Source organism: Tursiops truncatus, chromosome 5 (genome assembly GCF_011762595.2).
Source record: "Tursiops truncatus isolate mTurTru1 chromosome 5, mTurTru1.mat.Y, whole genome shotgun sequence".
NCBI classification, from domain to species: Eukaryota; Metazoa; Chordata; class Mammalia; order Artiodactyla; family Delphinidae; genus Tursiops; species Tursiops truncatus.
In genome coordinates, this window is record NC_047038.1 from 13,249,708 (window position 1) to 13,264,558 (window position 14,851).

A 14,851-nucleotide genomic window follows, 5' to 3' on the forward strand; every position below is an offset into this window, starting at 1 on the left:
CTAAGTTTTTGACAGAATTTGCCTGTGAAGCCATCTGATCCTGGGCTTTTGTTTGTTGGAAGATTTTTAATCACAGTTTCAATTTCAGTGCTTGTGATTGTTCTGTTTATATTTTCTCTTTCTTCCTGCTTCAGTCTTGGAAGGTTGTGTTTTTCTAAGAATTTGTCCATTTCTTCTAAGTTGTCTATTTTATTGGCATAGAGTTGCTTGTAGTAATCTCTCATGATCCTTTGTATTTCTTCAGTGTCAGTTGTTACTTCTTTTTCATTTCTAATTCTGTTGATTTGAGTCTTCTCCGTTTTTTTCTTGACGAGTCTTGCTAATGGTTTATCAATTTTGTTTATCGTTTCAAAGAACCAGCTTTTAGTTTTATTGATCTTTGCTATCGTTTCCTTCATTTCTTTTTCATTTATTTCTATTGTGATCTTTATGATTTCCTTCCTTCTGCTAAGTTTGAGGTGTTTCTTGTTCTTTCTCTAATTGCTTCAGGTGTAAGGTTAGGTTTTTTTTTTTGAGATTTTTCTTGTTTCTTGAGGTAGAAATGTATTGCTATAAACTTCCCTCTTAGAACTGATTTGCTGCATCCCATAGGTTTTGGGTCATTGTGTTTTCATTGTCATTTGTTTCTAGGTACTTTTTGATTTCCTCTTTGATTTCTTCAGTGATCTCTTGGTTATTTAGTAGCATATTGTTTAGCCTCCATATATTTGTATTTTTTACAGTTTTTTTCCTGTAATTGATATTTACTCTCATAGCATTGTGGTCGGAAAACATACTTGATACAATTTCAGTTTTCTTCAATTTACCAAGGCTTGATTTGTGACCCAAGATATGATCTATCCTGAAGAATGGTCCGTGAGAACTTGAGAAGAAAGTGTGTTCTGTTGGTTTTGGATGGAATGTCCTATAAATATCAATTAAGTCCATCTTTTTTAATGTGTCATTTAAAGCTTTTGTTTCCTTATTGATTTTCATTTTCGTTGTTCATTCCATTGGTGAATGTGAGGTGTTAAAGTCCCCTACTATTATTGTGCTACTGTCGATTTCCCCTTTTATGGCTGCTAGCATTTGCCTTATGTATTAGGGTGCTCCTGTGTTGGGTGCATGAATATTTACAATTGTTATATCTTCTTCTTGGATTGATCCCTTAATCATTATATAGGGTCCTTCTTTTTCTCTTGTTATAGTCTTTATTTTAAAGTCTAGTTTTGTCTGATATGAGAATTGCTACTCCAGCTTTCTTTTGATTTCCATTTGCATGGAATATCTTTTTCCGTACCCTACTTTCAGTCTGTATGTGTCCCAAGGCCTGAAGTGGGTCCCTTGTAGACAGCATATATACGGGTCTTGTTTTAGAATCCTTTCGGACAGTCTGTGTCTTTTGATTGGAGCATTTAATCCATTTACATTTAAGGTAGTTCTCGATATGTATGTTCCCATTACCATTTTCTTAATTGTTTTGAGTTTGTTATTGTAGGTCTTTCCTTGTCTTGTTTTTCCTGCCTAGAGAAGTTCCTTTAGCATTTGTTGTAAAGCTGGTTTGGTGGTGCTGAACTCTCTTAACTTTTGCTTGTCTGTAAAGGTTTTAATTTCTCCGTCAAATCTGAATGTGATCCTTGCTGGGTAGAGTAATCTTGGTTGTAGGTTTTTCCCTCTTTTTTTTTTTTTTAAATCTTTATTTATTTATTTTATTTTTTTTAATTTTATTTTTTAATTTTTTTTTTAACATCTTTATTGGGGTATAATTGCTTTACAATGGTGTGTTAGTTTCTGCTTTATAACAAAGTGAATCAGTTATACATATACATATGTTCCCATATCTCTTCCCTCTTGCGTCTCCCTCCCTCCCACCCTCCCTATCCCACCCCTCCAGGCTGTCACAAAGCACCGAGCCAATATCCCTGTGCCATGCGGCTGCTTCCCACTAGCTATCTACCTTACTACGTTTGTTAGTGTGTATATGTCCATGACTCTCCCTCGCCCCGTCACAGCTCACCCTTCCCCCTCCCCATAACCTCCAGTCCGTTCTCTAGGAGGTCTGCGTCTTTATTCCTGCCTTACCCCTAGGTTCTTCATGACATTTTTTTTTCTTAAATTCCATATATGTCCTGCCACTCCCTTCTGGCTTGCAGAGTTTCTGGTGAAAGATCAGCTGTTAACCTTACAGAGATTCCCTTGTATGTTATTTGTTGCTTTTCCCTTGCTTCTTTTAGTATTTTTCTTTGTATTTAATTTTTGATAGTTTGATTGTTATGTGTCTTCTTGTGTTTCTCCTTGGATTTATCCTGTATGGGACTCTCTGCACTTCCTGGACTTGATTGACTATCTCCTTTCCCATGTTAGGGAAGTTTTCAACTATAATCTCTTCAAATATTTTCTCAGTCCCTTTCTTTTTCTCTTCTTCTTCTGGGACTCCTATAATTCGAATGTTGTTGCATTTATTGTTTTCCCAGAGGTCTCTGGGACTGTCCTCAATTCTTTTCATTCTTTATTCTGTACTCCAGTTGCTATTTCCAGTATTTTGTCTCACCTGTCACTTATCTGTTCTTCTGCCTCAGTCATTCTACTATTGAACCTTCTAGAGAATTTTTAATTTAATTTATTGTGTTGTTCATCATTGTTTGTTTGCTCTTTAGTTCTTATAGGTCCCTGTTAAGCGTTTTTTATATTTTCTCCGTTCCATTTCCAAGATTTTGGATCATCTTCACCATCATTACTCTGAATTCTTTTGCAGGTAGACTGCTTATTTTCTCTTCATTTGTTTCGTCTGGTGGGTTTTTACCTTGCTCCTTTATCTGCTGCATATTTCTCTGTCTTCTCATTTTGCTTAACTTACTGTGTTTGCCGTCTTCTTTTCGCAGGCTGTAGGTTCGTAGTTCCCGTTGTTTTTAGTGTCTGCCCCCAGTGGTTAAGGTTGGTTCAGTGGGTTGTGTAGGCTTCCTGGTGGAGGGGACTGGTGCCTGTTTTCCCGTGGGTGGGGCTGGATCTTGTCTTTCTGGTGGGCAGGGCTGCGTCTGGTGGTGTGTTTTGGGTGTCTGTGAACTTATTATGATTTTAGTCAGCCTCTCTGACAATGGGTGCGGTTGTGTTCCTGTCTTGCTAGTTGATTGGCATGTGGCATCCAGCACTGGAGCTTGCTGGTCGTTGGGTGGAGCTGGGTCTTAGCGTTGAGACAGAGATCTCTCGGAGAGCTCTTGCAGATTGATATTACGTGGGGCCAGGAGGTCTCTGGTGGTCCAGTGTCCTGAACTCAGCTCTCCCACCTCAGAAGCTCAGGCCTCACACTAGGCCAGAGCACCAATACCCTGTCAGCCGCACGGCTGCCACGGAAACATCTTCTCTCAAGAGCCAACTCTTTTTGACAGATTTGTCAGTTCTCTAGATGAATTCATTTGTGATCTCCTGACGTTACCGAGCGTGCTTGGTTTTGCCTGACAGGTAGCAACCAGATCACTGAGTTTTCGAGGTTTGCAACAAACAGAGGGCTTATTCAGTAAGCAGCCAAGCGACAGGATAACTAGTCTCATATTTGCCTCCCTGAAGACAGGGGCTCAAGCTATTTTGGGAATAAAGAATAAAAAAATACAGCAGTCTGAGGTGTGGTGAGTGTGAGGCACGCAGGGATTGGAAAAAGGTGCAGAGGTTGTCCTTCTGCACAGGCGTAACTAAGCTCGAGTGGTGTATTCTTGAGGGGTCCTCAATGCCCTCTTGCTGCAAATGCAAAACAGGCTTCCCAGGGGTAGAATACTTTGGTCCTTGCCAGCCAAGAGATGGCTCTTTATCATGCAGAATATTTCTCTGTTGTTATTATTATTGCTGTCTTCTTTTTCGTTTAGCAGTTTGTTACAGGTTATGATAAAAGATACACATGAACATCAAATGGACGAGATGCATAGGGCCAGGCATGGGAGAGGGGTACGGAGCATCTTTACCCTCTCCAGGCCCAAAACTCTGCCCAAATTTCCACGTGTTCACCCACCTGCAAGTTTTCCATTCATTTTAAGTGAACAGTTCAATAGTGCTAAGTATTTTCACACTATTGTACAACCAATGTCCAGAATATATATGTATTTTATAAAGAAATGAGTCGTTTCAGATATGGTCTATTAAGAAGCAACTTTTATTTTGCACACAAGATATTTTTGTTCAAAACATGAACATATAGCTCACTAATAAAGATTCGATTTTGTTAAATTTTTGAACAGTTATATTAATGGCTTTTTCTTCCGTTCTTTTTTTTTTTCTTCCCTGTCTCTTGATTAATAGGAGTGAGCTGAATCGACAGAAACTTCATACCCAAGAGCTGCTTTCTCAGCTGGAAATGGCAAATGAAAAGGTAGTTGAGGTAAGATAATGACCCTCCTGGGAAGTGCTTTCTGCTGCAGGTTGATACACATGTTATAGAATTTTACCTGAGCCAAGTCCAAATTAATTCTCAACTTGGAAATACCATATGGATGTGAGTATTTCTTGTAGAAATCATACATAATCCTAAAAGTGCACACTTAATATAATATGAATAAAAGCTTTGAAAGCTAGTGATTCATCATATTTAAATGACAAAGATAGAGCTCTTATTTCAGTTTCACCAGTATACCTTGTGCTTTTTCAGAATTGTTAGGATCCCCTTTATTTCTGTGCATGTCTAGGACTTTTTTAACCCAGTTCCTCTAATTTTTTTTTAACATCTTTATTGGAGTATAATTGCTTTACATTTTTGTGTTAGTTTCTGCTATATAACAGACTGAATCAGCTATACATATACATATATCCCCATATCCCCTCCCTCTTGCGTCTCCCTCCCACCCTCCTATCCCACCCATCTAGGTGGTCACAAAGCACTGAGCTGGTCTCCCTGTGCTGTGCGGCTGCTTCCTACTTGCTATCTATTTTACATTTGGTAGTGTATATCTGTCAGTGCAACTCTCTCATTTCGTCCCAGCTTACCCTTCCCCCTCCCCATATCCTCAACTCCATTCTCTTCATCTGTGTCTTTATTCCTGTCCCTCCCCTAGGTTCATCAGAACCAGTTTTTTTTTTCCAGAATCCATATATATGTGTTAGCATACGGTATTTGTTTTTCTCTTTCTGATTTACCTCACTCTGTATGACAGACTCTAAATTCATCCACCTCACTACAAATAACGCAATTTGATTTATTTTTATGGCTGAGTAATATTCCATTGAATATATGTGCCGCATCATCTTTATCCATTCATCTATCGATGGACACTTAGGTTGCTTCCATGTCCTAGCTGTTGTAAATAGTGCTGCAATGAACATTGTGGTACATGACTCTTTTTGAATTATGGTTTTCTCAGGGTATATGCCCAGTAGTGGGATTGCTGAGTCATATGATAGTCCTATTTTTAGTTTTTTAAGGAACCTCCATACTATTCTCCATAGTGGCTGTATCCATTTACATTCCCACCAACACTGCAAGAGGGTTTCCTTTTCTCTACACCCTCTCCAGCATTTATTGTTTGTAGATATTTTGATGATGGCCATTCTGACCAGTGTGAGGCGATACCACATTTTAGTTTTGATTTGCATTTCTCTAATGATTAGTGATGTTGACCATCCTTTCATGTATTTGTTGGCGATCTGTATATCTTCTTTGGAAAAATGTCTATTTAGGTCTTCTGCCCATTTTTGGATTGGGTTGTTTGTTTTTTTGATACTGAGCTGCATGAGCTGTTTGTGTAATTTGGAGACTGATCCTTTGTCAGTTGCTTCATTTGCAAATATTTTCTCCCATTCTGAGGGTTGTCTTTTCATCTTGTTTATGGCTTCTTTGGCTGTGCAAAAGCTTTTAAGTTTCATTAGGTCCCATTTGTTTATTTTTGTTTTTATGTCCACTTCTCTAGGAGGTGGGTCAAAAAGCATCTTGCTGTGATTTATGTCACACAGTGTTCTGCTTATGTTTTCCTCTAATAGTTTTACAGTGTCTGGGCTTACATTTACGTCTTTAATCCATTTTGAGTTTATTTTTATGTATGGTGTTAGGGAGTGTTCTAATTTCATTCTTTCACATGTAGCTGTCCAGTTTGCCCAAAACCACTTACTGAAGAGGCTGTCTTTTCTTGCCTCCTTTATCAAAGATAGGTGACCATCTGTGTATGGGTTTATCTCTGGGCTTTCTATCCTGTTCCATTGATCTATATTTCTGTTTATGTGCCGGTACCATACTGTCTTGATTACTGTAGATTTATAGTATAGTCTACTATAGTCTGTAATATAGTCTGTAGTATAGTCTATAGTCAGCGTGATTCCTCCAGCTCCGTTTGTCTTTCTCAAGATTGCCTTGGCTATTTGGGGTCTTTTGTGTTTCCATAGAATTTGTGAAATTTTTTGTTCTAATTCTGTGAAAAATGCCATTGGTAGTTTGATAGGGATTGCATTCAATCAGTAGATTGCTTTGGATAGTACAGTCATTTTCACAATGTTGATTCTTCCAATCCAAGAACATGGTATATCTCTCCATCTGTTTGTATCATCTTTAATTTCTTTCATCAGTGTCTTATACTTTGCTACATACAGGTGTTTTGTCTCCTTAGATAGGTTTATTCCTAGGTATTTTATTCTTTTTGTTGCAATGGTAAATGGGAGTGTTTCCTTATTTCTCCTTCAGATTTTTCCTCATTAGTGTATAGGAATGCAAGAGATTTCTGTGCATTAATTTTGTATCCTGCTACTTTAACAGATTCATTGAGTAGCTCTAGTAGTTTTCTGGTAGCATCTTTAGGATTCTCTATGTATAGGATCCTGTCATCTGCAAACAGTGACAGTTTTACTTCTTCTTCTCCAATTTGGATTCCTTGTATTGCTTTTTCTTATCTGATTGCTATGGCTAAAACTTCCAAAACTGTGTTGAATAATAGTGGTGAGAGTGAGCAACCTTGGCTTGTTCCTGATCTTAGTGGAAATGGTTTCCATTTTTCACCACTGAGAAGGATGTTGGCTGTGGGTTTGTTATATATGGCCTTTATTATGTTGAGATAAGTTCCCTCTTTGCCTACTTTCTGGAGAGTTTTTATCATAAATGGGTGTTGAATTGTCTCAAAAGCTTTTTCTGCATCTATTGAGATGATAATATGGTTTTTTTCCTTCTGTTTGTTAATGTGGTTTATCACATTGAATGATTTGTGTATATTGAAGAATCCTTTCATTTATGGATAAACCCCACTTGATCATTGTGTATGATCCTTTCAATGCGCTGTTGGATTTGTTTGCTAGTATTTTGTTGAGGATTTTTGTATCTGTGTTCATCAGTGCTACTGGCCTGTAGTTTTCTTTTTTTGTGACATCTTTCTCTGGTTTTGGTATCAGGGTGATGATGGCCTCGTGGAATGAGTTTGGGAGTGTTCCTCCCTCTACTATATTTTGGAAGAGTTTGAGAAGGATAGGTGTTAGCTCTTCTCTAAGTTCTTGACAGAATTCGCCTGTGAAGCCATCTGATCCTGGGCTTTTGTTTGCTGGAAGATTTTTAATCACAGTTTCAATTTCAGTGCTTGTGATTGTTGTTTATATTTTCTCTCTTCCTGCTTCAGTCTTGGAAGGTTGTGTTTTTCTAAGAATTTGTCCATTTCTTCTAGGTTGTCCATTTTATTGGCATAGAGTTGCTTGTAGTAACCTCTCATGATCCTTTGTATTTCTTCAGTGTCAGTTGTTACTTCTTTTTCATTTCTAATTCTGTTGATTTGAGTCTTCTCCTTTTTTTTCTTTATGAGTCTGGCTAATGGTTTATCAATTTTGTTTTTCTTCTCAAAGAAACAGCTTTTAGTTTTATTGATCTTTGCTATGGTTTCCTTCATTTCTTTTTCATTTATTTCTATTCTGATCTTTATGATTTCCTTCCTTCTGCTAAGTTTGGGGGGGTTTCTTGTTCTTCTTTCTCTAATTGCTTTAGGTGTAAGGTTAGGTTGGTTTTTTGATATTTTTTTTGTTTCTTGAGGTAGGATTGTGTTGCTCTAAGCTTCCCTCTTAGGACTGCTTTTGCTGCATCCCATAGGTTTTGGGTCATCATGTTTTCATTGTCATTTCTTTCTAGGTATTTTTTGATTTCCTCTTTGATTTTTTTCAGTGATCTCTTGATTATTTAGTAGCGTATTGTTTAGCCTCCATATGTTTGTATGTTTTGCAGTTTTCTTCCTGAAATTGATATTTAGTGTTATAGCATTGTGGTTGGAAAAGATACTTGATACGATTTCAATTTTCTTCAATTTACCAAGGCTTGATTTGTGACCCAGGATATGGTCTATCCTGGAGAATGGTCCATGAGCACTTGAGAAGAAAGTGTGTTCTGTTGTTTTTGGATGGAATGTCCTATAAATATCAATTAAGTCCATCTTTTTTAATGTGTCATTTAAAGCTTTTGTTTCCTTATTGATTTTCATTTTCGTTGTTCATTCCATTGGTGAATGTGAGGTGTTAAAGTCCCCTACTATTATTTTGCTACTGTTGATTTCCCCTTTTATGGCTGTTAGCATTTGCCTTATGTATTGGGGTGCTCCTATGTTGGGTGCATAAATATTTCCAAATGTTATATCTTCTTCTTGGATTGATCCCTTAATCATATGTAGGGTCCTTCTTTTTCTCTTGTTATAGTCTTTATTTTAAAGTCTTGTTTTGTCTGATATGAGAATTGCTACTCCAGCTTTCTTTTGATTTTCATTTGCATGGAATATCTTTTTCTGTCCCCTCACTTTCAGTCTGTATGTGTCCCTAGGTCTGAAGTGGGTCTCTTGTAGACAGCATATATACGGGTCTTGTTTTAGTATCCTTTTGGGCGGTCTGTGTCTTTTGATTGGAGTATTTAATCCATTTACATTTAAGGTAGTCCTCAATATCAATGTTCCTATTACCATTTTCTTAATTGTTTTGGGTTTATTATTGTAGGTCTTTTCCTTGTCCTGTTTTTCCTGCCTAGAGAAGTTCCTTTAACATTTGTTGTAAAGCTTGTTTAGTGGTGCTGAATTCTCTTAGCTTTTTCTTATCCGTAATGTTTTCAATTTCTCCATCAAATCTGAATGAGATCCTTGCTGGGTTGAGTAATCTTGGATGTAGGTTTTTCTCTTTCTTAACTTTAAATATGTCCTGCCACTCCCCTCTGGCTTGCAGAGTTTCTGCTGAACGATCAGGTGTTAAGGTTATAGTGTTTCCCTTGTAATTTGTTGCTTTTCCTTTGCTTCTTTAATATTTGTTCTTTGTATTTAATTTTTGATAGTTTGATTAATATGTGTCTTGTTGTGTTTCTTCATGGATTTATCCTGTTTGGGACTCTCTGCACTCACTGGACTTGATTGACTGTTTCCTTTCCCATATTAGGGAAGTTTTTAACTATAATCTCTTGAAATATTTTCTCAGTCCTTTTTCTTTTTTCTCTTCTTCTTCTGGGAGCCCTATAAATCGAATGTTGTTTCATTTAATGTTGTTCCAGAGGTCTCTGAGCCTGTCCTCAATTCTTTGCATTCTTTTTTGTTTATTCTGCTCTGCAGTAGTTATTTCCTCTCTTTTATCTTTCAGGTCACTAATATGTCCTTCTGCCTCAGTTATTCTGCTATTGATTCCTTCTAGAGAATTTTTAATTTCATTTATTGTGTTGTTCATCATTGTTTTTTGCTCTTTAGTTCTTCTAGGTCCTTGTTAAATGTTTCCTGTATTTTCTTCATTCTATTTCCAAGATTTTAGATCATCTTCACTATCATTACTCTGAATTCTTGTTCAGGTAGACTGCCTATTTCCTCTTCATTTGTTTGGTCTGGTGGGTTTTTATCTTGCTCCTTCATCTGCTGCATATTTCTCTGTCTTCTCATTTTGCTTAACTTACTGTTTGGGGTCTCTTTTTTGCCAGCTGCAGGTTCGTAGTTCCCGTTATTTTTGGTGTATGGCCCCAGTGGTTAAGGTTGGTTCAGTGGGTTGTGTAGGCTTCCTGGTGGAGGGGACTGGTGCCTGTGTTCTGGTGGGTTGGGCTGGATCTTGTCTTTCTGGTGGGCAGGGCCTCGTCCAGTGGTGTGTTTTGGTGTATCTGTGAACTTATTATGATTTTAGGCAGCCTCTCTGCTAATGGGTGGGGTTGTGTACTGTCTTACTAGTTTTTTGGCATGCCATGTCCAGCACTGGAGCTTGCTGGTTGTTGAGTGGAGCTCGGTCTTAGCGTTGAGGCGGAGATCTCTGGGAGAACTCTTGCCGATTGATATGACATGGGGCCGGGAGGTCTCTGGTGGTCCAATATCCTGCACTCGGCTCTCCCACCTCAGTAGCTCAGGCCTGACACCCGGCCAGAGCACCAAGACCCTGTCAGCCACATGACCAGGTACGTGGAGATTTTCCTGCGTTTTCCGAAGTCTAAATTCTTCTACCAGCATTCAGTAGGTGTTCTGTGGGAATTTTTCCACATGTAGATGTATTTTTGATGTATTTGTGGGGAGGAAAGTGATCTCCACGTCTTACTCCACCATCATCTTGAAGATCCTTCTCCAATTTTGTTTTAGTCCATCACAAAAGACATGTAGAAAATACTTTTTCCTACTGGAATATATTAAAACATTCCTTTAGATTAATGCTTTAGAAGTAAATATAGCAAGGGTTTATCATTTTTTTCCTTTGAAGAAAAAAATTTAAACAATTTCCAGATTGTTATTAGAACTTTGGAGAACTCTAGTTCTTCGTTTGATGAGCAAACTTCGAAGGTATTTGTTGGAATTTCATTAACAGGCTGTATGGTCCATAGGTCTCTGTGGCCTTCTGTAGGAGCCATAGTGAAGTCATTACAGTTCAGTTTTATAGCATTGTAAATTGACATAAGCCATTTAGAAAACAATTAAACAGTAGCCTTTCAAAAACTCTTTGATGTTGCTCCCACTTCCAGGAATCTGTTCTAAGGAAATAATTTAAAATTTGAAAAAATTTAAAGGGAAATATTCAACACAGTAATGTTAATTATTTTGGAAGCTCAAAAGCAACTAAAATGATCAATTAAAAAAGAACAGTTGCATATATTATGTTTTATCTAAGCTGGACTGTGCCTTAACCTTTATGGTAGCAGCGTAGTAAAGTGTATATATAGTCTGATTATAACTATGAAAATGATTATTATAGATGATGGCAGTTTTTCCTCAGGTTTTCTCTAGTGTTAATGATGTGTCTCTTAAATTTAAGACTGTGTATTTAAACATCTTGGTAAATTGGAAAAGCCAATATAGTTCTCTTCATACAATTTAATTTTGCTTTTGGGCACACTAAGAAATAGAATAAGCACATTTTAGCAGGATACTGTTAGTTCAGTATTTTGTATTACTAGGCATGACATTCATTCTTATCACTTGTATGTTATGACACGGGAAGTACCTAGTTCAAAGAACTGTATAACAGTTTTACATGTGCAAAAACTTTTTTTTAGGCTAGCATGTATGGAGAAGGCTAATACCTTTTTTAATTGATAGATTCTTTTAACTTGTCTGCATGACACCATGTTGTGACAGATTTATATTCATGATGCCTATGTAGTTGCCTGAGGCTGCTCTAACAAAGTAATACAGACTGGGGTGGCTTAGCCAACAGAAACTTATTGTCTTGCAGTTCTGGAGGCCAGTAGTCCAAGAAGACAGCAGAATTGGTTCCTTCTGAGGGAGAATCTTTTCCAGGCCTCCTTCCTAGCTTCTGGTGGCCTCAGGCATTCCCTGTCTTGTTGCTAATGTTCTCCCTGTGTCTTCATGTGTTCTTCCCTTTGTGCATGTCTGTCTCTATGTCCAAATTTCCCCTTTTTATGAAGTCACCAGTCATACTGCATATGGACCCACCCTAATGACTTCAACTTAATCATCAACAAAGACCCTATTTCCAAATAAGGTCACATTCATAAGTACTAGGGGGTTGGGGCTTCAACATCTTTTTTTTAGGGACATAATGCAACCCATACCAATGCCTTAATAACGCTATTGACCCTAATACCTTCTGGAGTATACACATGTATTGGGAAACATGTAGACTGATTTCTTCCCCTTTTAAATAATACTGTAAGCATATAAATCATTTACGATAAGTCTAGCTCTGTAAAAATCAGGATTTCTAGAATGAATATTTTCTGTTTCTTGACCTTAATAATGCATAGACTATGTCACAGTTCCCCTGGAAGCTTGTCTAGCACAGTGGTTCTAAATGCGCTAGCAGACAGCATCGCCGCCACCCAAGAACTTGATAGAAGTGCAGATTCTCAGGACCATCCCACCCCTACTGATGCTCTGGTTGTGAGGCTCAGGTCTGTGTTCTCATACTCTCCAGGTGATTCCGAAGTAGTGATATAGCATCTCAAGGTTAACAAATCACAAACTGAAAGCCTTGGTCTTAACTTCAGATTCACTTTGCTTTTAGATTTAATTCACTTTCTTTGGTGGCATGTGGTGGAGGGTCAGGGGAGGGGAACCAGTTTAGTCGTAATGTAAAACCAGCTTTGAACCTTGAAGTTCATGACTTGAAAAATGTAAATTTGGAGATATATTATCTTTGCATTTTGTAAGTGGTAAAATGATGTCCAGATTTTTCATTGATTATTCCATAAAACATCTCCGTGCCACATATGGATTTCTAACTTGTTTGTCTTATATTTCCCCTTAATAGAATGAAAAGTTGATTCTAGAGCATCAAGAAAAATCCAACAGACTTCAGAAACGACTCAGTGAGGCGGAACAGAGAGCTGCTTCAGCCTCCCAGCAGGTAGGGAGCTTCCTCGTTATCCCTGGATAACAATAGTCTGAGTAGAGTGGAGATAAGAAAAGTTCCTTAGAAGTTTCCAGGGAACTAGTAGTTTTATTTTTATTTGATTAAACTACTTAAAATTAGTCTCTTTAATGTTTAAGGTTGAAAAGGTAAACTTCAGAAACAGAAATAAACATCGGTGTCCGCCATTTGACACCTGAATCTGGAACTGCACTGTCCAATATGATAGCTGCTAGCCACAGGCAGCTGTTTAAATTAAAATTAAATAAAATTAAAATTGAAATCTTCAGTCACACTATTCAGAATTCAAATGCTCAAAAGTCACATGTAGCCATGTCATATTGGACAGCGTAATACAGAACAACTCTGTCACCCCAGTAAGGTCTGTTGGACAGCACTGCTCTAGCATTATGTTCTGTCTAAAACTAGGCAGGTATTCATTGACAGATTCGGAAGTAAATGACATGCTTTGAATGTAGTGTTTCAAATTGCAGTGTTTTTATTGCAGTTTTTAAATGGAAAAAAATTACCTAGCTTATAGGTTTAACTTCATTTAATGCACATTTGTATATGACCATATAAATCTAAAATACCATATAAAAGTTGTCCAATGGGAAATAGAGTAAAAAGTGCAGAACATCAATGAAATTATAAGGGGCAATTACTCCTAATGCACACGTATCACATAAATGAAATGGGCCATTTGTTCTAAAGTAGGAGCAGTAGTCTCTCCTGTTAGGATCAAAATGAAAAGAGTTTAGTGATTATAAAGATAGGCTTGAAACAGACTGTTTAGATAGAGAAAAACAAACCAAGTTACTGTATTAATAATTATATAATATTTGGTACTGTTTCAATCAAAATTAACATTATTCTTAGATTTTATTACAGTAGTAACTAACTCTAAATACTGAATTCAGTTTGTGTTCATGATGTTTATAGATTTTTTCTTGAAATCTACTTCTGGTATGAACATGGCACAGCACTTAAAGAAAATCCAATCATAATTTGCCCTTCAATTTTCCTGCCTCTTGAAAGTAATTATTGTTTTACCATGTAAGTTTAACTTCTTATGAAATTATGGATTACTGGCTGAATTAATTAAATATTCAAGAATTCATTTAGATTATAAGGTAACAGGAGCCAAGGTGTATGGGACGGTATCTTGAGAGGAGGTATTTTGGAGTCAGGCAGATAGCCTGGTGCCATTAAGTAGCCATGTGACGTTGGGCAATTTCATCTTCTCTAAGCCTCAGTTTCTTCATGTTTAACAACACCTCCCCAATAGAGTTATTGAAAGATCAAAGGAATTAGCACATACAAAGCACTTAGCATAGTCATTAAGTGGTAAATAAGATACTTATATATAGAAGTTAAATTTCTGTATCACAGTCTTTAAAGATTCAAGTTTACCTTTTTCAAGGACTGTGGTAAAGAAAATGCCTACCTGAAATCAACTACCTGCACAAGGGTACAGTTACAGAACCTTAACGATATAATCCAGTTGACTTCTAGTTGTCTCCTTCCTGACAGAATTAAACCTAAGCAGTCCAACAAAGATGTTTCTCCTGTTATTTGAACTCCCTAATGGCAGAGATTACACCATTCTCCTTGTGAGCCTTCTTTTTAATGTTTTGTCAGTAGCCACTTCACAGATTGTTCCCTAAGTTTTTTTCCTTCCATTCTGTTCTCATTTGAAGATGGAAAGTAATCATTCAGCATTTTCCCCATACACAAAAAGGAATTTATTCCCTGGAGCTAATTTTTTTTTCTATTTGAAATGTGTCCAAGTCATAAACTTTTTTATAAGACATATATTCAGTCTTTTTTAATCTTTATCTTTGCCTTCTCTGAATCCTTTCTAATTTTCCCATTGTCTTCCAAAAACTGGAAACTCCTGTTAAAAATGATATCCTGGGAAGGGCTTGATATTTAATGAAGTAAAGGCGTTAAAACAGGGATCCCCAACCCCTGGAACCGGGCCACACAGCAGGAGGTGAGCAGCAGGCGAGCGAGTGAAGCTTCACCTGCTGCTCCCCATTGCTCCCCACCGCTCCCCGTCGCCCCCTGTCGCCCCCTGTTGCTCCCCGTCGCCCCCTGTCGCCCCCTGTCGCCCCCCGTCGCTCCCCGTCGC

General features: G+C 37.6%; 1 protein-coding gene across 5 annotated transcripts in view; it reads left to right on the plus strand.

The window, feature by feature from the left end:
- SCLT1 (sodium channel and clathrin linker 1) overlaps positions 1-14,851 on the plus strand; it is a 282,762-nt gene that overhangs the window by 251,974 nt on the left and 15,937 nt on the right. For 3 of the 5 annotated variants that reach the window (XM_073804837.1, XM_019927932.3, XM_019927933.3), the window contains 2 exons: positions 4,267-4,345; positions 12,619-12,714. In XM_073804837.1, the coding sequence (XP_073660938.1) occupies positions 4,267-4,345; positions 12,619-12,714 (175 nt within the window). Of the gene's footprint in view, positions 1-4,266; positions 4,346-12,618; positions 12,715-13,659; positions 13,774-14,851 lie in introns of those variants that run through there. The other 2 variants (XM_073804838.1, XM_073804839.1) reach the window with 2 other exon arrangements.